This window comes from Neurospora hispaniola, assembly GCF_033458365.1.
Source record: "Neurospora hispaniola strain FGSC 10403 chromosome Unknown B0T23scaffold_2, whole genome shotgun sequence".
Lineage (NCBI taxonomy): Eukaryota > Fungi > Ascomycota > Sordariomycetes > Sordariales > Sordariaceae > Neurospora > Neurospora hispaniola.
Genome location: NW_026944407.1, coordinates 5,129,869 through 5,155,502, shown reverse-complemented (window position 1 = coordinate 5,155,502; position 25,634 = coordinate 5,129,869). Strand labels below are relative to the sequence as shown.

The 25,634-nt window shown below is 52.6% G+C and overlaps 10 protein-coding genes across 10 annotated transcripts; 6 read left to right on the top strand and 4 right to left on the bottom strand.

The window, feature by feature from the left end:
• Positions 1-205: 205 nt before the first annotated feature.
• B0T23DRAFT_99306 (uncharacterized protein) lies at positions 206-974 on the bottom strand. The gene is made up of 2 exons (XM_062842112.1): positions 455-974; positions 206-395 (listed from the first exon to the last, which is right to left on the bottom strand). The coding sequence occupies exon 1, from the start codon at positions 807-809 to the stop codon at positions 459-461; it is 351 nt and encodes a 116-aa protein (XP_062696280.1). The 5' UTR covers positions 810-974; the 3' UTR covers positions 206-395; positions 455-458.
• On the bottom strand, positions 975-2,237 carry B0T23DRAFT_99296 (optic atrophy 3 protein-domain-containing protein). Its single transcript, XM_062842111.1, has 2 exons — positions 1,885-2,237; positions 975-1,802 (listed from the first exon to the last, which is right to left on the bottom strand). The coding sequence occupies exons 1-2, from the start codon at positions 1,948-1,950 to the stop codon at positions 1,140-1,142; spliced, it is 729 nt and encodes a 242-aa protein (XP_062696279.1). The 5' UTR covers positions 1,951-2,237; the 3' UTR covers positions 975-1,139.
• Positions 2,238-3,179: 942 nt separating this feature from the next.
• B0T23DRAFT_99275 (uncharacterized protein) lies at positions 3,180-6,558 on the top strand. The gene is made up of 2 exons (XM_062842109.1): positions 3,180-5,794; positions 5,850-6,558. The coding sequence occupies exons 1-2, from the start codon at positions 3,260-3,262 to the stop codon at positions 6,378-6,380; spliced, it is 3,066 nt and encodes a 1,021-aa protein (XP_062696278.1). The 5' UTR covers positions 3,180-3,259; the 3' UTR covers positions 6,381-6,558.
• Positions 6,559-7,770: 1,212 nt separating this feature from the next.
• On the bottom strand, positions 7,771-9,617 carry B0T23DRAFT_311916 (uncharacterized protein; the record flags this gene model as incomplete). Its single annotated transcript, XM_062834659.1, has 2 exons — positions 7,771-9,246; positions 9,309-9,617. 2 exons carry the CDS (start codon positions 9,615-9,617, stop codon positions 7,771-7,773), a joined length of 1,785 nt encoding a protein of 594 aa, XP_062696277.1.
• Positions 9,618-11,555: 1,938 nt separating this feature from the next.
• Positions 11,556-13,173, top strand: B0T23DRAFT_99257 (uncharacterized protein). Its single transcript, XM_062842108.1, has one exon. The coding sequence runs from the start codon at positions 11,658-11,660 to the stop codon at positions 13,002-13,004; it is 1,347 nt and encodes a 448-aa protein (XP_062696276.1). The 5' UTR covers positions 11,556-11,657; the 3' UTR covers positions 13,005-13,173.
• A 386-nt stretch (positions 13,174-13,559) lies between these two features.
• On the top strand, positions 13,560-14,312 carry B0T23DRAFT_310154 (uncharacterized protein; the record flags this gene model as incomplete). The annotated part of the gene is made up of 2 exons (XM_062834567.1): positions 13,560-13,865; positions 13,953-14,312. 2 exons carry the CDS (start codon positions 13,560-13,562, stop codon positions 14,310-14,312), a joined length of 666 nt encoding a protein of 221 aa, XP_062696275.1.
• A 229-nt stretch (positions 14,313-14,541) lies between these two features.
• Positions 14,542-15,747, top strand: B0T23DRAFT_99248 (uncharacterized protein). Its single transcript, XM_062842107.1, has one exon. It carries the CDS (start codon positions 14,771-14,773, stop codon positions 15,662-15,664), a length of 894 nt encoding a protein of 297 aa, XP_062696274.1. The 5' UTR covers positions 14,542-14,770; the 3' UTR covers positions 15,665-15,747.
• Positions 15,748-19,040: 3,293 nt separating this feature from the next.
• Positions 19,041-20,285, top strand: B0T23DRAFT_439175 (uncharacterized protein; the record flags this gene model as incomplete). Its single annotated transcript, XM_062840679.1, has 2 exons — positions 19,041-19,701; positions 19,848-20,285. Exons 1-2 carry the CDS (start codon positions 19,510-19,512, stop codon positions 20,283-20,285), a joined length of 630 nt encoding a protein of 209 aa, XP_062696273.1. The 5' UTR covers positions 19,041-19,509.
• Positions 20,286-20,369: 84 nt separating this feature from the next.
• On the bottom strand, positions 20,370-21,768 carry B0T23DRAFT_99189 (Methylthioribulose-1-phosphate dehydratase). Its single transcript, XM_062842106.1, has 2 exons — positions 20,895-21,768; positions 20,370-20,812 (listed from the first exon to the last, which is right to left on the bottom strand). Exons 1-2 carry the CDS (start codon positions 21,572-21,574, stop codon positions 20,719-20,721), a joined length of 774 nt encoding a protein of 257 aa, XP_062696272.1. The 5' UTR covers positions 21,575-21,768; the 3' UTR covers positions 20,370-20,718.
• A 1,140-nt stretch (positions 21,769-22,908) lies between these two features.
• On the top strand, positions 22,909-25,604 carry B0T23DRAFT_354600 (putative calcium-binding protein precursor cnx1). Its single transcript, XM_062836133.1, has 3 exons — positions 22,909-23,559; positions 23,639-23,924; positions 23,988-25,604. The coding sequence occupies exons 1-3, from the start codon at positions 23,401-23,403 to the stop codon at positions 25,277-25,279; spliced, it is 1,737 nt and encodes a 578-aa protein (XP_062696271.1). The 5' UTR covers positions 22,909-23,400; the 3' UTR covers positions 25,280-25,604.
• Positions 25,605-25,634: the final 30 nt, after the last annotated feature.

Here is a 25,634-nt window from a genome sequence, read left to right as displayed (position 1 = left end):
GTTGATGAGCCTGTGGGATCGTGGTTGATTAGCTGGGGTCTTATCTCTTATGTTGCTGTCAATCGTAAGAAGCCATGTTGGAACAAAAAAGGAGGGACCGAGTACGTGCCCGAATAAAAGGTCAGTGAAAGCTCTCATGCCCGTCATTCTGCTGTCTTTGTCATCCTCGAGGCAGATGATGATTACCGGCCTGGGGGACCGTTGCCTGTTGGCACGGAAGGCTTGATCGGCAACTACAATCCGTTCAAGTGAATGCTTGAGCCGAGTTTCTGCGGAAAGTAAAAAGATGGAGAAAACCCGATAGTCGCTTTGTTTAGGCTGAGAGGGCTCTCGAAAAGAGTAATCGCTGTCTTTAGGGCCCTGAAGGCCGATGTCGTGAAATATGTCATCGGTCTCTGTGAAGCTTGTGAGTACCACTGGTTGATGGTCGCTAATGTGAAGACTGAATACCTACGTTCCTAGCGTTCTCCGTGGACAGCAAGGACCTGTTTCATGGCCTCGTGCCATTCCGTTTTCATTCGACCGTACGCGCCAAACACGTGCTTGAGCTGATGGGCTGTCTTCACATTCGGCTTGGACGCGATCTTGGAGTCTGTGGGGGTACTGGTAGGTGCGGACGATGGCTTAGTCGGTGGGACGGAGCTCTTGTCATCGGCCACAGCTTGCGCAGGTTGCTCCTGTGGGGGTTCCTCCGACTTGGACGATATGCTAGTTGGGTTTGTAGCAGAGTGATCTGATGAGTCCGACTGCTCTGCCGAGTCAGACACCTCTACCTCTAATATAGTTGGTAACTTGCTATCGAAAGACATTGTGGAGATGGAAAAGAAAAGAGTAAGATAGAGCGAGAGTTGGTGATGGGAAGAGGGTGAGATGAAGAGTGGTGTGGTTTGTTATCCAATGAAAAGGGTATCGTCTAGCTTTAAGTACTGTAGGTATCTGGTATGCTGTTAAGATGCTCCTCCTGTATTGTAGTCCGCCGTGCCTGCCGTGTCAGTTGTGATGAGAAACTGCTGGATGTTTCCAAGGCCCTTTGGTTGTCGCTCCGCCCTTGGATCGGCCGTGTTGCCTGGAGCGCAAGAGGATCCGGGTACGTCTTTCTTTATAGCCCGTCCCTCACCATCGAGGGTCACAAGTCGTACTTAGAAGCCCAACTTCCCGGTCAGTCCCGAGAATACCCTCGTAAGAACAAAGCCCTCGTCCGACTCATCTGCAGAGCCTGCCACTGACGGCGGATAGATGGGCTTCTTGGTCCTTGGGTCCTTGTATGCCCTCAGCGCATCCTCAATAGCCTGCAACCTCGCTTGCCTCTCCTCGTCCCTCTTGAAGAACTCGTCTTCCCTCTTCTTTCCCTCCTCCAACTGCTTCTCCAAATCCTTTATCCTCTGCACGTTCGGATCGGGCTTTGACGAGGACCGATAGTACTCGTAGAGCAGCAGGGCGCTGGCAATGGTCAAGATAAAGGCGTCCCCAATGACATCGGCAAACAGGTCGACGGCCTTGGGCTCGGGCAAGGGCCTGAACTTGCGCTTCCATATGCTCTTGGGCGGCTCCCTGACGGCATGCGACTCCTTTGGGATGACGCCGTACTTGGCTTTGAGTTCCAACTCTTTGCGCACTTGCTCTTCAGTCTTGACGGTGGGCGCCTCGGCTTTCTCTTTGGCTTCCTTTGCGCGCAGCTCGGCGTCGGAGTTTCGAAGGGCGAGGACGGACAGGCGCATGTTGAGCTGGTGCATCATCTGGCCATACTTGGCGGCGAAGGCGCGGAATTTGGGGTGTTCATGGGCTTGGTGCTTGATGTGGTTCTGGGTGAAGAAGAAGAGGAAGCATGTCAGGCTACTTGGTTACCCATGACAAGGAGAAGGGAAGGATAGAGGGAGGACATACGGCGCCATACTTGGAGATATGCCGCACAAAGAGGGCGGCAAGCTTAAAGAGAGGAAGGGAGACCATGGTGATGTCTGGGGTGAGACCTAACCTCTAACCAGGGAAAACCGCTGGTCGGTCGTTGCCGCCGTTGGTGGTGGGTGAGTTGGCGATGCCGAGGTTCCACGAATTGGGACGAATTGGGAGTTTGGCCAAGGAGCCAACGAGTGGAAGAGGTTGTTTGCCAAGTGATGGCTGTTGGCCAAGTTCACAGAAAAACCTGGAGTAGGTCACAATGGTTTCTATACTACCTACAGGCGCATGTGACGAGACATTGAAGGAGAGTGCCGGGTAGGTTAATCTCTAAAGTTCGGATGACGGACAATTCCTGCATCCCAGGGCTTCCGTCATCCTCCATATCGATAAGCTCCATTGACTCCAGGCTGTGACAAGCAGCTGCCTGATTGGATTGCCCGATTGGCGTGAACAGCACCCTACCGCCCTAACGTCGAGTCAAGGTGCCGCTAACCAGCCAGCTCAGCACCTGCACCCCACTGAACCGGGCGAGTCAGACCCCCTGGTCCGTCTGTGGGCGCCCTGCGGTGCTGGCTTGGCAAGCGACAGTGGAGGTTCGGGTTCCATCAGGTCCCGTCCCTTTGGCTGCAGTGGGCTGCCCTGGCTGGAGAGGGTCCCCGCCGTTGCCCTGGCGACTTGACTGGCAAAGGGACAAACAAAACGAAAGGTCTCGAGCTCCATGCTTGCTTGCCAATTTTGGACGGTGGATTCATTCCAAAGCAACAACCAGCTCCCGTTTTGCATGAATTCAACAACACAACGATCTGAACTCAGCGTCCTTCTTTTCCACTTTCCACCTTCCCTTGACCTCTCCACTTTTGCAACAAAGTCGTCACCATCCTGGTTTGATTTATTTGCAAGGTACCAAGTGGATGAATTACTACCGACCTTCGTTTTCGTCGTCACCAATTATTCCCTCCCAGCGCGACACCCGAGTCAATCCGCGCTGAAATATCATCAATCGACGACAAACATCTTCATGATACTGCCTGGCTTAGTTTACCTCTACATACGTCGGATCCCAGGCCGCCGAGCAGTGCTTGGCCATCACTAGTCCGTCCCACTGTGAGTTTTTGCTTCTTCCAAACAGACAATTGGCGCTTCCTAGGTCTTCTTCCCTTCGTTTCCACTCTGTTGTGTCTCTAACCAAGGTGGAACCTCCACTCCTTAGACCTTTCAGACAATTCACAGCATTGAATGACCCGACGAACAGGACGAGACTCCCCGCCAACGACCCCGACGTCAAACTCGACGACTTCCTAATAATACATAGCCGATCGATCGACCTGTGATCCTCGAGGCGCTCGAGAAAGTCGTGGGAATGAGAGGTGTCGGTATGGACGCCCTATACCCCAGAGATGTTAACGCCCCGGCGAGACCGAGAGCCCATGAGCTAAAGTCCAAGGCAGCTGCTGGGCTCAAGGCTTCCAAGGACAAAGACCACCCGCCGCCCCCGCCGAACCATGTCAACGAACCCCCCAGCTCCGACCGCAAAGAGGGCGCCATCTACCAGGTCGGCAAGCCCCTAGGAAAGGGCGGCTTCGCTATCTGCTACGACGGCAAGCTGATCGGAAGCTCCAAGCGATATGCCCTCAAGATCGTCAAGGCCCAGATGGCCTCCAAAATGGAGCAGAAATTCCAGACCGAGCTCCAGATCCACTCCAAAATGCGACATGTGAACATTGTCCAGTTCCACCGCGCCTTTACCTTTGAAAACTGCACCTATCTGGTTCTCGAACTATGCTCCAATGGCTCTCTCATGGACATGGTCAAGCGCCGCAAAGGCTTGACAGAACCCGAGGTGCGCTTCTACACCGTCCAGATTGCTGGCGCCATCAAGTACATGCACGCCAAGGGCATCATCCACCGCGATCTCAAGATGGGCAACATCTTTCTCGACAAGTACATGAACGCCAAGATTGGTGACTTTGGCCTGGCTGCCTTGCTCCTCACCGGGAAGGATATGCAGATCATGAGGAGGACGACCCTATGCGGAACACCCAACTACATTGCACCCGAGATTCTCGAAAAGGGAAAGAAGGGCCATGACCACATGGTGGACATTTGGAGTCTGGGTATTATAGTCTACGCTATGCTCACCTCGAAACCACCTTTCCAGTCTTCAACCACCGACGAAATCTACCGCCGCGCGAGAGAACGTGATTACGAGTGGCCGTCGCCCGATGCTACACAAAAGTACTACAGTCTGGAGGCCAAGGATCTTGTTGCAAGCATGCTGCAAGACGCAGACATGAGACCGGATCCTGACACCATCGTCTCTCATCCCTTCTTTACCTCTGGCTACATGCCCGTTCCTTCCGACATTTCGTCCAGACTCCGAGATTCCCCACCACAGAATCCTGCCTTTTACGATCCTCTGTCCGGTCCCCAAGCGGAAGCAGACAACCTCCGCAATGTGCAAGAGATGTGCAAGGAGTGCAGTGTGGGTCCATGGTGCACACAGCAGTTTGTCTTCAAGAACATTTGGCGAGAGATGGCAGAGGAGGAGGCAAACGGCCTTACCCCTGTTATTCCGCTCGCCGAGGGTATCGTTTACAGGCCCTACGACGAGATCAAGACCGAGGCAAGACGTCGGGCTCGTCTATTACAGCAGCAGCAAGCCGAACAGCAAGCCTCCAAGCTGACATTGTCACAACAACCCCAGAAGCGCGTCCCGTTGGCGGACATCGGCGGAAGCAGGATGGAGGGAGTAATACATTCACAACCTCAAAAGCCGGTTGTGGATGACCTGAGCAACAGTCTCGCCCAGGCGAGCATCGCTAACAGGGGCACCACAGGACTTCTCCGTGTCCCACCCCAGAGTTTTGCGGCTCAACAAAGGGCCCAAGGCCGCCCTCTCGCTACGGTCAGCAGCTTAGGTCGGTCGCAGACAGTTCCAGAGCCGGCGCTCAGAAGTGCTAGCTCTACTTCGTTACGCACCCGGTCCAGCAGGCGGGAAGTGCCCGAGACCGCTCCTGATGCATTAGGATCCCAGCCAATTCGACCCACGACCCGTAGCACTCGCAGCTACCCAACAACCAGAAGCCAGGCCGCGGTGTTGCCAGCTGAAGAGCCCGCTCCTATCCAGCGGAGTGTACCAATCTCGACATCGCAAAAGCCTCAAGAGGACAAGCTGAGTCTCTTCAGTCCTGCCGAGTATCAAGAGGCAGTACCAGGGACGCAGCCTGACATCGTCCTTGAGAGGCTTCGCAGACTGCAGGCAGAGCTGGAACGGGCATTGAACGCCCGCTCAATGGCTCTTGTGTCGTCCCGGGACAAGACTCCATCACCTCCTCACATCGTAGTTAAGTGGGTTGATTACACCAACAAGTTTGGTTTGGGCTACATCTTGAATGATGGCAGTGTCGGTTGCATTCTTCGTAGCATCCCTACCCAGGAGGGTAGCCGAAGTGGTTTGCTACCACCTGCTTGCGTGCTCGTCCATGGTGCTGAACGTCACTGCCAGCGCAGAGACGACCCTAGATACCCAGACAGGCACCAAATCCTGCCCCAAAACGAGGGCGTATACTTTTACGAAAACAACGGCGAAGACGGCATCAATCGTGTTCGGGTCTCGCCCCAGAACTTCCATATCCCAGTCAACCCCGATGGCACTACGGGTAAGCTTACGGCGGGCAAGGATATCTACGACCACCGAAAGAGGGAGCGGATTGTGTTGTGGAAGAAGTTTGCCAATTACATGATTCAGTATGGCCGAGAGTCGGACAATCAGGATGATGCGCCAATTCGGATGCCGACCATCACGGACCCTACTGTTGCGCCGAGTGATGTCGTGACGTTTTACCAGAGGTTCGGTGACGTTGGGTGCTGGATGTTTTGCGATGGTCATTTCCAGGTATGTTGCCCTCCCCTTTCCTCTTTTGCTGAGATCCAGCTAACAAAATAAACAGTTCAACTTCCCCGACCATACCAAAATCGTCCTCGACTCCACTGGCACCTTCTGCCACTTCTGGCACCTCCCCGAGTCCGCCGCCACTCACCTCTCCATAACAGGCTCCCTCTCCGAATCCGCCCTCGACGAGCGTTCCGTCCTTTCCTACCCCTTACAAACCCTCCTCAACTTTTCGTCCCCTTCCCGCTCTACCATCACCAGTACCTCCACCTCCCGTCGCCGCCCCGAAATCCCCGCTGCATTGCAAAACATTCCCTCCGCCAACCAGTTCCGCGAGAAGATCACGTTCATCCGAGACGTAATCAAGGAGTGGTCCGCCAACGGAGGACTGGGAAACAGTGACATGTCACGCGAGAAGAGAATAAGGTGGACGGGCTGCAGAGAGACGAGGAACGCCACGGGCCCGATGAAGCATGTCTGGGTGACGATTGGAGCAAGGTGGGGTGATTCAAGACTCAGTGCGTATGTGGATCCGAGGAGGCCCGACGAGTTGGGGGAGGAAGTCGATGAGAACGCGAAGAAGAGGTGAACCCCATGACATGATAAGGGGTATGGTGGGTGATAGGCTGGAGAGGATGATTGGCAGAAAAGAGGAGAATGGTGGCTTATCTGTTCAAGGGACGGGGAGGGAAACAAAAAGAACAAAAAAAAAAACAGGAGATGGCAGTATACCCACGACGACGCAACGTACGTACGTACGCATGAATTCACGCATGCATCATCTCGCCTTTTTTCCATGGGGGCGTATCTTTATTACTTTTTATAAAGGGGGGGGCGGCGTTGTCTTTTTTTTTTCTCTTCTTCTTCTTCTTTTCCTATCACTATCTAGTTCTAGGTATGGACGGGGGGAGGTTTCCATTGTCGGAGTAACTTGTACCGGACTCTCACTGGTTCTGGTCGGTGGTATGGAAGTGGCATCCATCACGTATAAGGGAAGTCAGCGTTCGGCCTTTGATTGGAGCCTGTCTGGAATGTTTCGAGTGTTTGTAGAAAAGGTACAATGTACATATTATGATTTGATCAACTCTTTCTACTAGTTGTGGTCTTTGGTGTCTTTCTTGTCTTGAGAAGTAGGTGATGAACAATCCAATGAGCAATGCTGAAGAGTGAAGAGAGAAGAGAGAAGAGAGACTTATCGTAGCCAATGTCAAGTCAAAGCACAGTGAAAGCGAACTGGTGGTGAAGTTCCTACAAGTGATTACTCTTCTCGCCTGTTTTCTTACCTCAGGTTCCACTGAAACCCTAACCTACAGTAAGTAGTAAGTCTCATATGATGGTAGGTAGCCAAAGAGAAACAATAAGCAACTCTTTATTAAAAAAAAAAAGAATAGTCACCCGGCAACTACCTAATACATGGATAAAAGTCTCTCTCATACCCCCCTTTCTCCCTTTCTTCTTCTATTCACAAAGTTCGTCACACGCTAAAGAAAGGAATACTCTGCGTATGGATTGATTTTGTATTATTCATTCATTGGTGTATCTGCCTGCCTGCCTACTAGAACAAAGCCCCCCCTCCAAAAATAAGAGTCATGTACGTATCATATCGTCCATTTCTGTTTCATCTTCTCTCATGCTCGTAGGGTATTGATGTTGGTATCTGTAAAGCCAGGGATTCCCACAAACCAGAAAGCTGTGAAAGTCAGACAAACTTTCCTCGTTTCGAAGAACGAAATTCCCTCTCTACAGGCCAAGGACCCCTTTTTCTCCTATTCCTTGAGGCTCTGTTATTCAAAGGTAGGACTTCTCCAACATGGGGTCCAGGAGCAGTTGGGTCGACATCCCTCCTCCTCCTCGAAGAAGTGAAATAAAAACAAAAACGAAAACAGCAGGTGATATCAAGTGCGAGAAAACAAAATGACGACAGTATACTAAACGAAAACCCTCAAGTTCCCACTCTTCTCCTTCACAAACAGGACCACTTAGAAGTCCCAAAAGTTGTCAGACTTCAAGGTCTGCTTCTTGCCGGGATTTCGGTTTTGAAGGTGCAGGTCCTGAGGTTCCTCCTCCTCAGTAAGCCAGTTACGCTGCGTTCCCTTCTTGCCGCCCATGCCATCTCCGGCGATAGTGATGCCCTTGTTGACAGCGGTGCTAGCCTCAAATCCCTTTCTGCTGCCCATACCATCACCTGCAATGGTAATGCCCGTGTTGGAATTCTCCTTTCTTTGTACGGGTGATTCGTTCTCGATGGACCAGTGACTTTCCAGTCCACGTTGGGCCGCTTGGCGATTCTCGCTGGCCTTGGAGCGACCGTTGGCACCCTTCTCAGCCTGAGGGGATTCGTCCGAGATCTCAAAGTGAGGCTCAAAGTGCTTCTCCCTGTTTTTGGCGTTGGTGATGTTGCTCAGCGCACGAGGCGCAGGTGATGGCGCACTACCATCAGCCTTAATGAGGTCGTCGTCATACAAGTGCGAGGCTGCGTTTGTGCCAGCGCCGCGGTTGCTCTTCCCAACCGGCGATGGAGCACTGCCATCAGCTTTCAAGAGGTTGTCGTCATACAAGTGCGAGGCTGTGTTTGTGCCAGCGCCGCGGTTGTTCTTCTGAATCTCGGGAGATGGGCCGTCGTTGCCAACACTGAAGTGAGTCTCGTCATCACGGCGCAGCTTACGCGGTGGTGCCTTGTTTTGCGGAGTCGAAGGGCCTTGGTAATCTTCGTCGTCAACGCTGCCAAGGAAACTTTTGACAATGGTACGGGTAGGAGCTGGCCTCTCGGGGGAGGTAAAGTCATCGAAAGACCACTGGCTGTCATGCTTGGTCTTGGGCTTCTTGTCGAAGGGAACACCAGGCTGGGGTGCGTCGGCGGGATCGGAACCGTCGGCAAAGTCGAAGTGCTTGTACTTTGTCGGATCGGGCTTCACCTTGCGCTGAACCGAGTAGATTGACTGAGGTGTATCGGGTACTTCGGGCATATTCTCGTCAGTCTCGAAGAGACGGATAGGCTGGAAGTGCTTTGCGGCACCAGCCTTAGGGGCAACGCCGGGAGTCATTGAACGACTCCGGTCAGTAGTGGGCGAGGTGGGGTCCTCAACTGGCTCATCTCCAAGAATCTCCTCAAAGGTGCGTTGGCGTGGCTTGCTTCCAGCATAGGGAGAGACAACGGGCTCTGGTGGGGTTGCGACCTCTTCACGAGAAGCGAACAGAGAAAGCGACGCATGGGGATCGCGCATGGCGTTGGTGACCTTGGGACGGGTGCTCGTGGAGCCTTGGTTGTCGGTAGCGGGCGTGCCACCTTCCTTGATGCATCTTGTGATGAGGCTGATCTGATCCTTGCTGTCGCGAATTGGCCAGTTGCGACCGGACCTACCAATAACCTCGACTTGCTTAAGAAGCGAGCCTTGGTCCCAGCTCTGTCGGATTTGTGTAATCTTGCCGTCGCCGTTGAAGGTTACGATGTGGAACTGTCAAGCCGCGGGGTTAGCACTTGGCTGAAATTTATGAGGGGGAAGTTTGGGTAACTGACAATAGTAAAGTTGACCTTGCGATCGGCAACGTAGTTATCTTCCAGACCAGGGAGGTAGGGGCCTCCGGTAATGAGGAATTCGAGGGAGGTGTTGACTTCCAGGGCGAGGGCATCTTGGCCTTCAATGGCATATAGAACAGTCTCCTTCTCCTTCTTCACCTGGTTGGCAACGGTCGAGAGATGCTTGGTGATGTTGGATGCGCCGGCAACGCTGGTGGTGGTTGTGATGTAGTGTAGAGAGGCGTCGTCCGAGAGCGCCGCGGCGTTCGGCGAACCGAGGAACCTCTTGTATGTGTCCTGCAATGACATGGCTGCAGTTGGCAATGTTGAGTCTTGCTGAGGAAAGGATGACAGCGCGACGATGTTTTGATCCAATGCGATGCGCAAAAAGATAGCTGTGACAGTAAACAGAAGCTGACCAAGAAAGCAAGGACCTTGGTCAAAAGCTGTTTGTTGATGCGGAGGGAGAGGGGAGGATTGGGATTTTGACGAATGTCAACAAGAAGTTGAAGAGCTCCGCGAATCAATCAAAGGGAGAAAGTGAAAGCAGAAAAACAAAGCTGGAGTTCAATGTTGGGGCAGGTGCAAAGGAAACGACGGACGTGAAGTGAAGGATGGAAGAGAGGGCAACCTCAATGCAAAGGTTGGCAGGGATGGGATGCATACATAGAGGTAGGTAGGTAGGGGTCCACCAGGGCAGTCCACTTTCCACTTTCGCTCCCTTTGCTGGGAGCTTGGGTCCGAAGGCGCAGACAACACCTCACTATCTGATCTGCTCGTTCATAACTGCTTAAGAAGGTATGGTAGTGTATGGACATGAGGGAAATTCCATTTGAAATCAGCAATCTCTACTAAACAAGATTCGATGGAAAAGCAAGCTGCTTGTGGTGGTGGTGAATGTCAAGTCGAAACGACCTTGGTGTTGTTGACCACAACGTTGAGAGAAATCTTTTTCCAATCAGAATCACATTTCTCAGAACGCATCTGCTAGTGATCACGCAGGCACAGGCAACATGCTTGTGAGCCCTCGTGCTGCATTAGTAAGAGGTTCCTTGATTGGACGCCCTAGCAACACTCCCTCTGCACCATTATGTTGGTTCCTTTTGAGCCTCAGTACACAGATAAACATCGGACAACCCATGTCGAAGTCGGTGATCATGTTCAACAGATCTTTGTGATTGTGGAACAAAACAGACGTATCATGGTGTTATCACTCACACGGAGAGCCGGGCAACGGATTGATTCCCTTGATAGCGGTAGTTGATGGTACGTACTCGGGGGCCTGGAGTTGCGGGGTTGCACGGCCCCATGTGCTCAAGTCGCATTAAACTGCAAGGAAGAGCTCCATAGGTGGTGTTTCAGAGGGGGCAGGGGTTGGGGTGTTGGAGTAGGAATACGCTATACCCGATTTTGTTGATGGTGAGTCCGCTGCCTGCCACTCAACGCAACAAACGGCCCTCCATCGTTTTCTCTTTTGTTTTGTTTCAACTTCAACATCACAAGTCCAGAACATCTCAACACCACCATCCTGTGCTTCAACATCCCTCAGAACCCCCAATTTGTCTGACGGACCCTTTACCGAAATGAATCCCCGTCAACCATGGACTAGGTATCAATGGAACCCCGAGCCGCAATAAGCAACTCGACACCGTTCCACTTGACGACATCGTCTCCCACACCACCGACTGGCCTGTTAAAGACACACCAATCGGGAATCCATGATTGGACCAATGCTCGCTCAATCTACTGAATGGCGGGAAAAAGGCGGTATCATCGGTCTCTGGTTACCACGAATCACAGTGACCCTCATGGGGCATAGTCAGCGTCGCTCTAGCCAAATAGTTCGTTTCAGGTGAATATGTCAGCTCTACCGTGCCAAACCGTCCCCGTTGGCCGCTTCTGGTTCGTCAGATCAAGCAGCCTTGCGAGACACGCTCTTTGTGAAGCCACCTGAACCTTACCTAGGTATGCTGTGCCACCTTACGGTTTGCTCTTGATACCGCTTGTGTTGCCAGCAAACCATCCGGGAACCACTCCCGGTTGGAACGAAGCCTTGTTCTAGCACACATCACGGCATGGATCTGGTGATCAAGTCCCAAAACTAGCTGATTGCTGGTTTTGCACGACACATGCGATATCCGCATATACTTATATCATCGCTGTTACACTGAGGTTTATTTTCGCTCTTTTTCTTCTTGCCTCTTTTCGCTTCCCCCAAGCGAGCTTATTCTTGGAAACCCACCCCATGTTCTAATCTTAATACCCGATTCGGCCACCTTCAAATATCTATCCTGAGATATCCTTCACCTCCTTTCAAAACCAACAACCACAGACTACGCGAGAAGCAACATGCTGGTCCCACTAATGTTCTTGCCCGACCTGGAGGGAACCTCCAAGACACCGGAATCTCGTTCCAAGACAAGGCTCAAGCCACAGCTACACACGCAGAAAAACCACAACTGCTACAACGGCACCCGAACACTGCCGATCGCCACTCTTGTTCGACCTCAGCACAACTCCACGCCAGACTCGGACTCTCAACCCCAGCGCGAGGACAAGCCCAAGTCAGAATCCAAAACCCATAAAGACGAGTCTCCGCTTTACGAAGTCACCCTCTACTACCCTCACAACCGCGCCTGCACAATATATCGCTCCAGGGAAGACTTTTGGCTCTTGAGAACAGGCCTTTTGTCAAGCTCGTCGTCCACCGCCCCACAACCTCTCGCAACCCTACCGACCGAAAACAAAGAAGAGAGTGAAGGAGACTCCGAAGATGTCGACAAATGGGATGCAATGCTGAAGGAGGCATTAAAGAGATTCAAAACGAGTGGCCATGGCCGTCACTCGGTTGAATGGTTCTTGAGGCGGCGGTTAGGAGACTGTGAGCGGATGGCGAGTGGAAAAGGCGCAGGACTACCGACTGGGACGACAAGACGAGTGAGGATCAAGAAACCCAGGAACATGGACGACATGAAAACAATGGATGAAAGAGCAGGAATGCAGGGGTACTTGGTGGATTTCATGGCCAAATTGGACGAAAAAGTCGCGGTCAGGGACGGAGTATGTCTACATGACAAGGATACGGAGGAAGAGGATGACGTGATATCGAGAGAGATTTGGACAGATGATGAATTGAAGATTGTCAAGGACGAATCAGTCAAGGACGAGGGGAAGCGCTGTGGTGAGGGAAAAGAGGCAGATCGAGAAGGAGACAAAGTCAACGACAACCCGACCGATATTCACACGGCAGAAGAAACCAGGGAGAGACAGTTTAATGGTACAGAGGTTGTGATAGGTCTGGACACGATTTCGCTGTGTCAATCCAAACCTATCCCTGACCTTAGCAATCTTGGAGGGCAGTCTATTGCCGCTCGGAGGAAAAGCAGGCAAATGACTGAGAATACAGGACCCTTGGACCAGAAGACAGTACCCAGTACTGAGGGAGCCCTTCAAAGAAACATGGATAATGTCGAGACGTCAATATTGAACTCGGAATCGGCGGTGGGGGTTGACACAGACGAGGACTCGTCATCCGACGGCACAACGGTGCTTACCCCAACATCAAGTAGCGCTGGTGAGATGTCGCCAGGCGATCCACCTCCCGACGAGGCTCACATGTACAAGTTTATGTACTCCCCAAGAGCCTCAGATTCCGACTGGGGTCCTGAAGATTCTCAGTCTTCACCAACAAAATGACTTGACACTCACACACTCTGGTGGTAGCGATTATTGGCGTAATTTGACAGGAGCTGGATGGGGGGAAAGGAAAGGCATCATTTGCAACTCGAAGGCTGCTATATTTTGATAACTCAATGATATCACAGGATGTTTCAATCATCAAGTCTAAACCTAAGCCTCAAGCTACGATACGCTGCCGTCGTTCTTATGCCCGCCGTGTCGCTGTTTACATGAACTCAGGGGCACCCCAATAAGACCCCTGCACCAACTGTTAAAGTTGTAGGGGACGCAGCGGACATGGACGTCACTAAAAGGCTAAAAGCGGGAAGGACCGCTCCACTGGATGATCGCCGTAACAGCCCGCCGAGCCCCTAAAAATCCGGGGTGGGATCTGCCCCGCGTTCGAGGCCTGAACCTAAGGGAATTTCCACACCTGAGATGGAAATCCCCGTCACGAAAAATGCGACAACTCTCTGTTCTCCTCCTCCTCCCTCCCTTTTCCCTCTTCATCCGCCCATTGCGCCCGCCTCACAACCCAATCCACCGCAATTCACCTCCAATCCATAAGCCACAATGGATATCGACGACATCCTCCGCGAAGTCGACCCCGTCTCGCACCAGATCCCGCAGGAAACGCGCGACCTGCAAGACCTGACGCGCGCCTGGGTCGCCGAGCGCTCGACACCCGAACTGCTTCCCTGGCCCTCCAACGGGCTGTTCGAGCGCATCAACGACAAGATCAAGCGGCAGATAGAAAAAGTGGAGGAGATGACGGGCGACATGGACCCCAAGACCAATTTCGCCCTGATTGTCATCCAGACCGAGTTGGAGAGGTTCAAGTACTTGGTTAGGTCGTTTTTGAGGACGAGGATCGCAAAGGTATGCCCCCCCCCCCCCCCCCCCCCCCACGAAGCTCTTTACTTGCTAGGTAACTCAGGAGAATACTGACACCTGAGAATTGGGTAGATCGACAAACACCTCCTCCACTACATCTCCAACGATAACCTCCGAACACGCATGTCGCAAATCGAAGAGGCGTACGCGCGAAGACACCAGCTCTTGTTGCACAACCACTACCTTAACTCTTTCCTGGGGACGTTCCCGCCCGCAATGCAAAATTTGAACGACACGGCGGGAAATATCAGCATGATTGACAGTCCTGACCTCGACTCGGCCGTGTTCATTCGCTTGTTGAAGGACGCGGAGATTGAGTGTCACGGAGTCGACGTCGATGGTGTGCTCACGGGCAAAGAGGGGGATATTGTCATTTTGAGGTGGTCAGATGCAAAGGGGTTGGTGGAAAAGGGGGATGCTGAATTGGTTTGAGGCTGCCACCATGGATGAATGACCTGTCTACAAACAATGAGGGGTAATGGGCTTACGCTTGTCGACATTGGACGATCACGGAACTTGGGCGTTGGCGGAAGCTTTATCTCCAGGACGTCACTCAACACCACCAAATCGACCGATCGACGACGGGAGGTATGGCGAAATGCCAAATACTCGACCCCGTTGAACGCGGGCGATTGTTATACAGCCATCTCATCGGTGTTTGCGGGACGAATATCGGGACCGGGTTTGCCAGCTTTGAAAAGGTTCACGCCCACGGCTACGTCGCCATGACGTGCGGGCGGTATGAAACCTCACGATGATCAGACGAACAGCATCAAAGACGACGACGAAACAGCAGCACCCGAGGACACATCGCTAACAACGACCTGCTCACCTCCCCATCCACAATCGAACATTTTGCAGCAGCGGGTACACCCCCAAAAGCACGCATCATGACCACCGTCGCCGCCGCCGATTCCAAAACCATTGTCCTCATCACCGGCGCCACCCGCGGCATCGGCTTCGAAACCGCCAAACACCTCAGCACCTCCCCCGACCAAGATTACCACATCATTCTCTGCGGCCGCCGCCCCTCCTCGGTCGAGTCCGCCATCACCATCCTGCGCTCCCTGCCCAACCTCCACGCCTCCACCACGTTTGAATTTCTGAATCTCGACCTAACCTCCGACACCTCCACCATCTCCGCCGCCGCCGCCGCCGCCCACATCGCCGCCAAACATGGCCACCTCGACACCCTCGTCCACAGCGCCGCCATCTCCTCTTCTTTTCTGCACACCAACGTCACCGACCCACGTGCGCCCGAGAGGGCAAGAGAGAACTGGCATTCCATCCTCGACACGAACCTCATCGGCCCCGCGCTCCTGACCGACGCACTCCTCCCTTTACTATCTGCGTCCCAAAAACCAGAAAGCAAAATCATCTTTGTCAGCTCCGGGCTGGGATCCATACCCTACACTTTCAACAACAACCATGACGAGGCCGCCAACAGTCGCAGCAGTCTCGACTTGGATAACGTCACGAGCAAATATACGGAATTCAGCGCTAGTAAGGCGGCGTTGAATATGTATGCTAAGCACTTGGCGTGGAGATTGGAGAATGCAAAGGAAGTCAAGATACTAGGAGACACGAAGGGAGGGCAGGAGACTAAAAAGTGGAAAGTCAATGTAGTTTGTCCGGGGTATACGTCGAAGACGGCGGGGGGGTTGGATAGTTTCAGGGGAAAGCAGGAGCCTTGGGAGGCGGCGGAGACGGTGGTGAGGGTTGTGCAGGAGCAAGGAGAGAAGACGGGGACGTTTAGGGATAAGGAGGGGGAGGTGCCGTGGTGATGGGTACCTCACAGTAAGTAGTGTGGTGGTGGTGATGGTGGTGATGGTGAGGACTGCGATATGGGAGATGGGAGTGTGGATGAGGGTTAGGGTTAATGCAAGGACTTTTACACCTCCTCCGGCATTTAAAACGTTAGCGCGGTGAATTGAGGTAGTGGCAATAACTTAATTCTCCTTACAAAAGATGCCCACTTTACTCACCTCCAATGCCCTGAATATTGTAGAGTGGCGGTACCACGCTAACGAATTATATGCCGACAGAGGTGTACGGAAAGTGAGAAGGAGGGAGGTACCACAGTTGAGGAGGCTATTCACACCTCATCTACTCCTCGCATCGCTCGATGGACCGACATGCTCGTAATGTATGTACTATCGATGGCATTTTTTGGGCTTTTGTAAATTCTAAAAATAACCATAATTCAGAAAAAAATCACGCAAGTGGACATCGATCTGATGACTGTCCCGTTGATCTGGTAACGGCCCTTCCCTTTAACCCTGACCTGCACCAAAGCTCCAACAAACTTCTAGACTAGTCGTGACCTCGTATTTATTTCCATGCATGCCTGCATGCATGCATTGAGGCAAAAAAAAGGACCCTTCGTACATTGAAGAAAAGATCAAAGCCTCATCGTCCTGGTTTTTACATAGCTCAGATGCTAGTGGATGCGTCCCAGCAGCAGCAGCAGCAGCAGCAGCAAAGAGGCAAAGTGGTCATCAGATAGTGGAAAACGGTTGCATATCGTTGGTTGGTTGGCTAGGAAGTCCCTCGTATACCTAAAACGTGTGGCTATATAGGAAGCTCTGGTTATTTCCGGATTATGTAGTGTACTAGGTATGTAGTACATACACACGGGGCACGACGAAGCTGCACAAGCACAAGACTTTTCAGGTCGGTCGGCCTTGGGGGCTCGGGGACCTCGGGAGAGGCGCGTGTAGTTTCATGTCAATTTGATTTTGGTGTATACATACCACAAGGTGTATATACAAGATGATGTATGTACAAAGTACTACGGAAAATTAAGTCAATAAAGTTTGAACGAACACAAGCTAGGTACGTACGTAGGTAACTTTTCAAGATTTATCTACCTTGCGCGACTTGTCACAGGGCCTGCCTGGGCCGGACCTACTACCTCTACGAAGGAGCAAAAAAAAAAAAAAAGGTTGTTCACGATGCGATTCGATGCGGTGTCTGTGTGTGTGTGTGTGTGTGTGTGAGCGTTACATATCTAAGGTAACGACGGTCAAGGCGTGCCGCGTTTTCGGGTCAACTGAACTTAACAACCAACCAAGGTAACCTCCAAGATTTTTACCACCTTGCTTGATTTCTTCTGTCTTCGTCTATTTATGGAACCAGCCTCTCTCTCTTTTGTGGTGAATTGGATGTTGGAGGCCGTTGACAGAAGCTGGAGGTTGGTAAGGAAGTGAGTGTTTCACTTCTCTCTCCAGCGACCGCCTCACATTCAAATCCAAGCCAACAAACAACTTAAACTACCACCTAGCGAAGCCAAGCGAGGACGATGCTGATCACCCACCCTCCCAGTCCCAGCCTTCCATCTGTGTCAGTCAGTCAGTCAGTCAGTCACATTGATCATGGTCATGCAGTGGCTTGCGCTGAGCGGTCCGGGGGCGGGGTGGTGGCTGGCTTGGACAGATTTGATGGATTTGGATTTGCAGTGAGGCGTGCATCTTCCAGTCACTTCTTCTTTTCTTTTTCAGTGTGTGTGCAGGACACTCGCTGTGCAGTGCAGTGCAGCGCAGTGCGGCGCATCGTCCGTTCCATTCCTTCCACTTTGGACGGGCACTCCTCGGCCCGCCCCGCGCGGTCTGTCCTGTCAACTGAAGTTTTTTTTTTTTTTTTTATCAAATTGAAGTTTTGCGCAATCGCTTCCATTGGTCCTGCTTACTTGATCTCGAAACAAGTCCAATATCGTGAGTGTCGAAATCCGTCATTTTCCAACTTTTGTAAAGAAAGAAAAAGAGGAACACAATGGAAAAGAAAGGAAGCTGAGAGAGAGATAGAGAGAGAGAGAGAGAGAGAGAGAGAGAGAGCAGAGCAGAGCGCGTGGCCCAGCGTCAAACAACAACCGACACGAATTGCAACTACACTAAAAACTCCGAAACTCTGTCTCAGTTTTGATTGGTCACTGCCCTGAATGGGATTACCGAATCGGGAAGAATAGTAGCACCACGCCCACTCTTTTTTTTGTCCTCTCGTCAGTCGTCACTTCCCTCAGCTTTTCCTCCTCGTCTCGGCACTGGCACTGGCACTGTCCAAGCCCGGGCGTCTCCTGCGACGGGACCTGGGACGGGAGGATGGCTCGATGGATACCACCTACCCAGGGCACCACTACCACCACCATCGCACTGACAGATAGGTATTTTGGACAAAGGAACGATGGCTGGATGTGGTAGGTGGCAGCAAGCAAGTAATTTTATTTTGGTTACAACACCCGCCAAGTCAAGCGAAGTGCATAAAGTTCTGACCAAGATTGTACATATATATCCCTGTGACCGGTAATTAGAGATGGTATAACTGAGTGCTTTTAACGATATGCAGACGCAAACAAGAACGTCTGTGCTCGTAAGGGAATGAACAGCAAAGGGATCATCGTGGGAACGGAAGGGATGACATTGAACCACCGGCAAAAACATCAGACAATCAATCTCTTCTCGCTCTGCCGTGTCTGTCTGTCCTTATTTCGCGAGCTCACACAAACACACAACCAACGCTTGAACCGGGTTGGGAGGACTGACACGACAGCACAGCAGAGAGGTTCGAACGTCTTTAACAACGACACAACACAGCACAACATATCCACTTTCGAGGCGCATCCATTGCTCTCGTGGAGATCAGTACGTGGTGTTTGTCTCTACTATGGTACTCCCATGTCCCATCTGATGCCGTCCACCACTCAAAGGGCTCGCTGGCTCGCTGCCGCCGCTCAGACCAGGCACCCCCCCCCCCCCCTGTCCCCTGTCCCCTGTCCCCTGCCTTCGTGTCTGTGGACATTTGTGGGGGAAAGACTGTCAGTGGAGACACACACCACAGCAGCGCCCATCGAGCAAGTCCAAGACAGACTGGAGAAGAGAAGTCAGTGGAAATTACCCACCAAACATGTTTCCAACTTTGCAACGACGACGACAAGTCAGCTAGGCAGGCAGGCAGGTACCCAAGGTATCGTGACCTTGTTTTTTTTCTCTTTCCCTGGCCACCTCATGTTCTATCCTAGTATTCCGACCTTTAGCTGTTATGCTACGAAAGGGTATAACCGAATCGAGTGTGCTCAGGCAGGGATATCAAATGGATCGATGAATTGTCCAAGTGGTGCTTGACGGTAAGCTACGGTAGGTTCTGGTTGCTACGGCGTGAATGGAGAAGAAGGTCCGTAACATGGAAAATGGAGACTAGAGGACTGGAGCTAGCTAGGGAAGTGGTGCCCGTGGGTGGCTTTGCATGTGTGTGTGTGTGTCTGTCCGTTGGTTCTTGTCCACACTCCACGCAGCCATGTCATGTCGTATGAGTGAGTCCATTCCCTTCCCTTCCCTTCCCTTCCCAGTGGAAGACTCCGACAGCTGCTATTTATATGACAAAACATATAACCTCCACCTCCCTCCTCCTCCCTTCCCTTTTTCCTTTTCTCTCTCTTCCTCTCCTCAGAACTTTTTGTTTTGTTTTGTTTCCATCCAAGTAAGATACGCGTACTGACAACCGACGACACACACTCGCTCTCACACTCGCGCTTGTTGAGATTTGCTGTTTGCATAACACGACGACGATATAAGATATCGGAATACCTTCGCTTTAATATCTAATACGAACCGAAACAAAAACAAAAGACACGAAAATGCGCTTCACACCTCTCATCCTCACCGGCCTCTTCGCCCTCACGGCGAGCGCCCAAAACGCCACCACGTCGGCTTCGTACCCTGTCAACTCGGAGCAGGCCGCCATCACCAAGTGCATAGAGGCCTGCGACGCCGGCGACGTTTCTTGCACGAGCAAGTGCATTGCTGTTCCTAACCCTTCTGATTCGGATGTACGTTACTAACCTACTTACCTCCTCACTCTTTCTCTCTTCACCTGTCACTCTCTTTCACCACTTTCAACAACCCTCAGCTCCACCAATCTTTCGCCAACACACACACACACACCCAACACACACTAACTCTTTTTTTCCTCCAGGTCAACGCAACCAACGACTGCGTAACCGCCTGCCCCAAAGGCAGCGGCACCGACGCCGACAACGCCGCCTACCAATCCTGCGTAGAAGGTTGCATCAGCCAGCACTACTTCACTGCCACCACGGGCGCCGCGGGCGTTGTCGTCGCCAACCCCACCGGTACCGCTCTTTCTGATTCTGGTACCACGGGCGTGACCAAGACCAACGTCGTAGTAGTCAGCACCATGGTCAGCGGATCGTTTACCACGACAATCACGAGCACTAGCGCGGCTAGTGGTGCTGAGCCTACGGAGACTTCTGGAAGTGATGATGACAACAAGGGTGATACCAGCACGGCGTTGGTGGAGAGCACGAGGAGTGCGGGTGGTGCAGCGGGACGGGCTGCTGGGGCTGTGGGCGGGTTGGGTGGCTTCCTTTGGGCGGCGGCGGCTTTGCTTTAAGGGATGTGAGATTATGAGAACATGAGTTGGGGTGGGTGGGATGATTGATGGCTTTGGATGGAATGTATGATTTGATGTGATGGTTATGGCTATGGGCTGACACGATGGAATGAGCGGATGGGATTGTTATGGCTATGGATTGATGGTTATATATGGTTTGGATGCATGATGATGATGGCTCGGGATGGATGACTGATGGATTTAATGGGGTTTCTTGCTGCATCTGCGGCGGTTTGGGTCTGTCTGTGTTTGATATCACCTTCCTTGGAAACTTGGGATAAAAGTTGAAAGGAAGTGGTGACGAGCGGTATTGTAGTATATAAAGCACAGCGGTTTGAATTACTTTGTGGATACACATCTGAGCTGAACTTGTGTATGGGTTTGATCGAGTGTTTTTTGCTTCTTTGGTTTTTTGGTATCACTAGGTTGTTGTTTACTTCCTCGTAGGAACGGTAGGCTCGATATCGGTTACCCAAGGAAGACCGAGCTTCTTCATCTCGACGGCCAGTTGGAAGAGGTAGTCCAAGCTGTTTGTCACACAGATCCCACGGTTAGCTTACGGTCAGACAACAACAATAGGCAAACACAGACACGAGAAAAAGGACATACCTCTCGCACATGGTCTTGGCCTTGTGCACATTCTCCCCCCACACATAGACACCATGCCTCCTCACCAACACCGCATACGTATCCGGGTACTTATCCATAGCCTCCTCCAAAAACTCCGTCAAGTCCTCCTCATGCGCCGTATTCTCAATCACCGGGATCTTCAACGTATCATGATATCCCAAATTCCCACTCTTGCCAAACCCCTTTCCGAACCCCTTGATCTGCTCAATATTGTTGATCATAAACTCCTTGTCCTTGCCCGCGCCCTGCGTCTCCAGAATCAACGTAACCAGCACCGCCCAATGCGAGTGCGTATGGATACAACAGCCCGCATTGCGCTTGGTGAACGCCGCCAGAAACAAGGGCGTGCACTGCGAGGGCTTGTAGTTGGCTGGCGAGCGGAGGTAGACGCGTTGGCGCTTGTCGAGCGATTGTGCCTGGGCGGCTAAGGACAGGACGTAGATGTCGTCGGGCTTCATGAGCTCCTTTTGGACGCCCGAGGGGGCGAGGTAGACGAGGTCATCGGATCGGATGGAGGCGCCGCCGCCTGTGCCGGTCACCCAGCCGAGAGTCCAGAACTTGGCGCAGAGGGCGGGGATGAGGTTGGCGGGGTGGTTCGGGTCGGAGGATTGGACTAGGTGGTCGTTGTTGTTTTCGGGGGTGGTGGTGGGAGAACACATTTTGGCGATGGGATCGGGGCTGGCCGAGGGTACCAAGCAAAACTCTGGCTGGGGATGTGTCGTGAATTGTTACCAGACGGACGGCGGGGAACGGGGAAGGGTCGCGGAGTTGGGAATCGCGGCGCGGGCTTTGGGTCGGGTCCCTTCAGGCACGGAGCGGAGGGGTCGATTTCGCGATTGATTTCGATAGCGGCCGTTGACGTGCGCGGACGGGAGCAACCCAAGTTTAGCGCCAAGAAATAAAAAAATTGTGGTCCCGCCCCCAGTTTAGGTAGAGGACTGGGATGCGGGAAGAATGGCGCTATGGATAGGTAGTGTCGGGAGCTTCTGCCGTGCGGATCCTACTTGTCACCGTGTAAATATGTATCGCAGTTGAAGTTCTTCGAGATTAAGACTGGCGAGATGAGCCTAAATGGGACGGATATTGAAACGGACGAAGCCACAGTATTAGTTCATTCAAAGGGTTGGTTGAGCCGAGGGAACTCGAATGAATTTGAAGAGTTCGTTCAAAGTTTCAGCCGGCTCTTTGCTACACTTTGAGGCGCCATCAAGAACTTACATCCGTGGCTCTCGAGAACTGACCTGCCAATTTACCTCCAAGAGGCCATCAAGGCTCCGACTCGGGTTAAGATGTCTTCAACTGTTAGCCAGACTTCTTTTTCAGAAGGTGTTCGCCTTTCCATACTCGGAAGCTGCAAAGCTCCGTTGCCAGAATGGTTACTTATTTGATGCGGATCCATCCGACAAAGATCGAGATCTCGGAACAATAACACTTTACCTTCTGGAAGACGCGGTGGTGGAAACCTCGAAACAGGTAGCATATATTTCACCGCACAAACATCACCATTGTTCATACCAGACGAACAGAGACAAACAACTGGCGAGAAAGCGTTCATCTCTCTGCATGGCCATGCTCGTGGTCGAAACGGAAAGCCCCACATAATCTACACGCGCTAAAATGAACGACTCCAACACAATTGACCAACAGGATGCTTCCATGGCCCCATGTTTTGGTGCCGGTGAAGACATTCCGATGTTGACACATTTACACCGGAAGACCAACAACCACAATAACAGGTTCAAGCTGAGGAAGCTGAGGTGAGAACCTACCGTTTGTGCCACATACACGTTGGCTCTTTTGTGCATGGCAAAGAGGGATGACAATGGGTTCCAAGACTAAGAGAACAATTACTTGTAACATCAAGATACACAGTACACAGTCCAAGGTTGGCCAATGAAAAGAGAGACCCCTGTCGTCTGTCCAATCCCGTCCGTGGAAGTTTCGAAGCATTTCCACAAGTTCCAGCCGACTGGACTCCGAAACGGCGCTGAGAGGCCACTTTGTCATAAGATGGAGCCTCCAGCAACAGGCCTGTGCCTCAAACCTGCCCCCGCAATAATTAATGTTGGTCTCCGCAGCATCCCGCCCGCTGCCGCCGCGCCAAAGCTCCCCTCCCCCCCCAGCAGCTGTCATCTCAAGCAGGGCGGCCCATTAAAGACACGTTGTCACTTGTGAAGAGGTCACTTAATACCGGGCACGCCTGGAAACTTTTAATTCATCATCATCCACCGAAACCCTTTCCCCCCATCGCCGCCTGCATTCTTCTTCCTCTTTTCTTTCCTTGTGCCGTGGGAGTGAATATCCATTGCCCAACAAGGTTCTTGTCTCTGTCTGTCTGTTTGTCTCGAACTCGACCTCGACTTCGACTTTGTCGTCTTTCTTTCAGCAACAACCCCTCTCTCCATCCCCAACACCTCTCTCAACCACACACACATACGAACGCGACTGCGAATCCAGTTGAGATAACAGCCACTTCGCCTTCATCATGAGGTTCAACGTAGCTGCCGCTGCCGCCAGCGCCGCCCTCCTTGCCGGAGGTGTCAGCGCCGACGACTCCCAAAAGGTGCTCAAGGACGAGAGCTCCTCCAGCACTGTCGCCGAGGCCGCCACCTCGGTTTCTCCCGCCGAGATCCCTACCTTTACTGTAAGTCGTCGTCGTCATCAATGCACTCCAGTTACTTCGACATCACGGACAGCAGCTGACCAATTACACACCCACACAGCCTACCAAGCTCAAGGCTCCCTTCCTCGAGCAGTTCACCGATGGCTGGGATGCGCGCTGGAAGCCTTCCCACGCCAAGAAGGAGACCGGCCCCGATACCGAGGAGGAGTGGGCTTACGTCGGCGAGTGGTCCGTCGAGGAGCCCGTCGTCTTCAAGGGCATGGAGGGCGACAAGGGTCTCGTTGTCAAGAACGCGGCTGCTCACCACGCCATCTCGGCCAAGTTCCCCAAGCAAATCGACCCCAAGGGCAAGGACCTCGTTGTCCAGTATGAGGTCAAGCTTCAGAGTAAGTCACTATCGCCCGCTACCCGTTTCTCATAACAGGCAATTGCTAACAGACACCGTTCAGACGGCCTCGAGTGCGGTGGCGCCTACCTGAAGCTCCTCCGCGAGAACAAGGCTCTCCACCAGGACGAGTTCTCCAACGCCACTCCCTACGTCATCATGTTCGGCCCCGATAAGTGCGGCCACACCAACAAGGTGCACTTCATCTTCAACCACAAGAACCCCAAGACGGGCGAGTATGAGGAGAAGCACCTCAGCGCTCCCCCGACGGCCAAGATCGTCAAGACCACGGAGCTCTACACGCTCATTGTCCACCCCAACAACACCTTCCTCATCCAGCAGGATGGCGAGACCGTCAAGGAGGGTAGCCTCCTTGAGGACTTTGTTCCCTCGGTCAACCCCGAGAAGGAGATTGACGACCCCAACGACACCAAGCCCGAGGACTGGGTTGACCAGGCCCGTATCCCCGACCCCGATGCCAAGAAGCCCGACGACTGGGATGAGGAGGCCCCGTACGAGATCGTCGACGAGGAGGCCACCATGCCCGAGGACTGGCTCGTTGATGAGCCCCAGACCATCCCCGACCCTGAGGCTCAGAAGCCTGAGGATTGGGATGATGAGGAGGATGGTGACTGGATCGCCCCTACCGTTCCCAACCCCAAGTGCTTCGAGGTTTCTGGTTGCGGCCCCTGGACCAAGCCCATGAAGAAGAACCCCGACTACAAGGGCATCTGGAGCGCTCCTCTCATCGACAACCCCGCCTACAAGGGACCCTGGGCTCCTCGTAAGATCGCCAACCCCGACTACTATGAGGACAAGACTCCCGCCAACTTTGAGCCCATGGGCGCTATCGGTTTCGAGATCTGGACCATGCAGAACAACATTCTCTTTGACAACATCTACATTGGTCACTCGGTTGAGGATGCCAAGGCTCTCGCTGACGAGACCTTCTTCAAGAAGCACCCCGTCGAGGAGAAGCTCGAGGAGGCTGAGAAGCCCAAGCCCGAGGAGAACAAGCCTTCTTCGCCCAGCGACCTCAGGTTCACCGAGGACCCCGTTACCTACATCAAGGAGAAGGTTGACCTCTTTGTGACCATTGCCAAGAAGGACCCCGTCGAGGCTATCAAGTTTGTCCCCGAGGTTGCTGGTGGCGCTGCCGCCCTCCTCGTCACCTTCATTGCCATCCTCGCTTCCCTTGTCTCTGGCGGCAGCTCTCCTGCCCCTGCTGTCAAGAAGGCTGCTAAGGATGTCAAGGAGAAGGCCAAGGACGTCAAGGACAAGGCTGCCGAGGCTGTTGCCACTGGCACTGAGAAGGCCAAGGAGGCTACCAAGCGCAACACCCGCAGCCAGTCGTAAGAAGCAGACAGACTGTGTTGTGGTGGTGAAGAAGTTGGAGGTGGAACTAGTTATTAACGGGTAATAAAAGGAGGCTGAGATTGTTGAAAGAGGAAAGAAACAGACTACAGGATCACCTCATCTAGTTGGGTGTTTTGACGTGACATGATGATTTTCATTTAGCTCTGAAGCGATACCGGCCTGGGTATAGTCGGCCAAAGGGTTCTTTGTGGTTTGGGTTCAGTTTCGAAGTGTTTGATCGATATCTCGGAGTATCAGGGTGGGGAGGCGCGCACACATGTATTCTAGCTATTTACCTAGGCTTATCACAATACTTTTTTGCATTATCTGAAGCAGTTAAGGCATTGTGGAGTGT

What these genes read in the sequence shown, in the direction of transcription:
- B0T23DRAFT_99248 (XM_062842107.1), top strand. Translation starts at nt 14,771, where the DNA reads ATGACCACCGTCGCCGCCGCCGATTCCAAAACCATTGTCCTCATCACC.
- B0T23DRAFT_99257 (XM_062842108.1), top strand. Translation starts at nt 11,658, where the DNA reads ATGCTGGTCCCACTAATGTTCTTGCCCGACCTGGAGGGAACCTCCAAG.
- B0T23DRAFT_99296 (XM_062842111.1), bottom strand. Translation starts at nt 1,950, where the DNA reads ATGGTCTCCCTTCCTCTCTTTAAGCTTGCCGCCCTCTTTGTGCGGCAT. An exon ending in ATATCTCCAAGTATGGCGCC is followed by an intron (nt 1,803 to 1,884) that starts GTATGTCCTCCC and finishes TTCTTCACCCAG; the next exon opens with AACCACATCAAGCACCAAGC.
- B0T23DRAFT_354600 (XM_062836133.1), top strand. Translation starts at nt 23,401, where the DNA reads ATGAGGTTCAACGTAGCTGCCGCTGCCGCCAGCGCCGCCCTCCTTGCC. An exon ending in CCGAGATCCCTACCTTTACT is followed by an intron (nt 23,560 to 23,638) that starts GTAAGTCGTCGT and finishes ACACCCACACAG; the next exon opens with CCTACCAAGCTCAAGGCTCC. An exon ending in GTATGAGGTCAAGCTTCAGA is followed by an intron (nt 23,925 to 23,987) that starts GTAAGTCACTAT and finishes GACACCGTTCAG; the next exon opens with ACGGCCTCGAGTGCGGTGGC.
- B0T23DRAFT_99306 (XM_062842112.1), bottom strand. Translation starts at nt 809, where the DNA reads ATGTCTTTCGATAGCAAGTTACCAACTATATTAGAGGTAGAGGTGTCT.
- B0T23DRAFT_99275 (XM_062842109.1), top strand. Translation starts at nt 3,260, where the DNA reads ATGAGAGGTGTCGGTATGGACGCCCTATACCCCAGAGATGTTAACGCC. An exon ending in TTTGCGATGGTCATTTCCAG is followed by an intron (nt 5,795 to 5,849) that starts GTATGTTGCCCT and finishes CAAAATAAACAG; the next exon opens with TTCAACTTCCCCGACCATAC.
- B0T23DRAFT_99189 (XM_062842106.1), bottom strand. Translation starts at nt 21,574, where the DNA reads ATGTGTTCTCCCACCACCACCCCCGAAAACAACAACGACCACCTAGTC. An exon ending in GCCAAGACCATGTGCGAGAG is followed by an intron (nt 20,813 to 20,894) that starts GTATGTCCTTTT and finishes TGTGACAAACAG; the next exon opens with CTTGGACTACCTCTTCCAAC.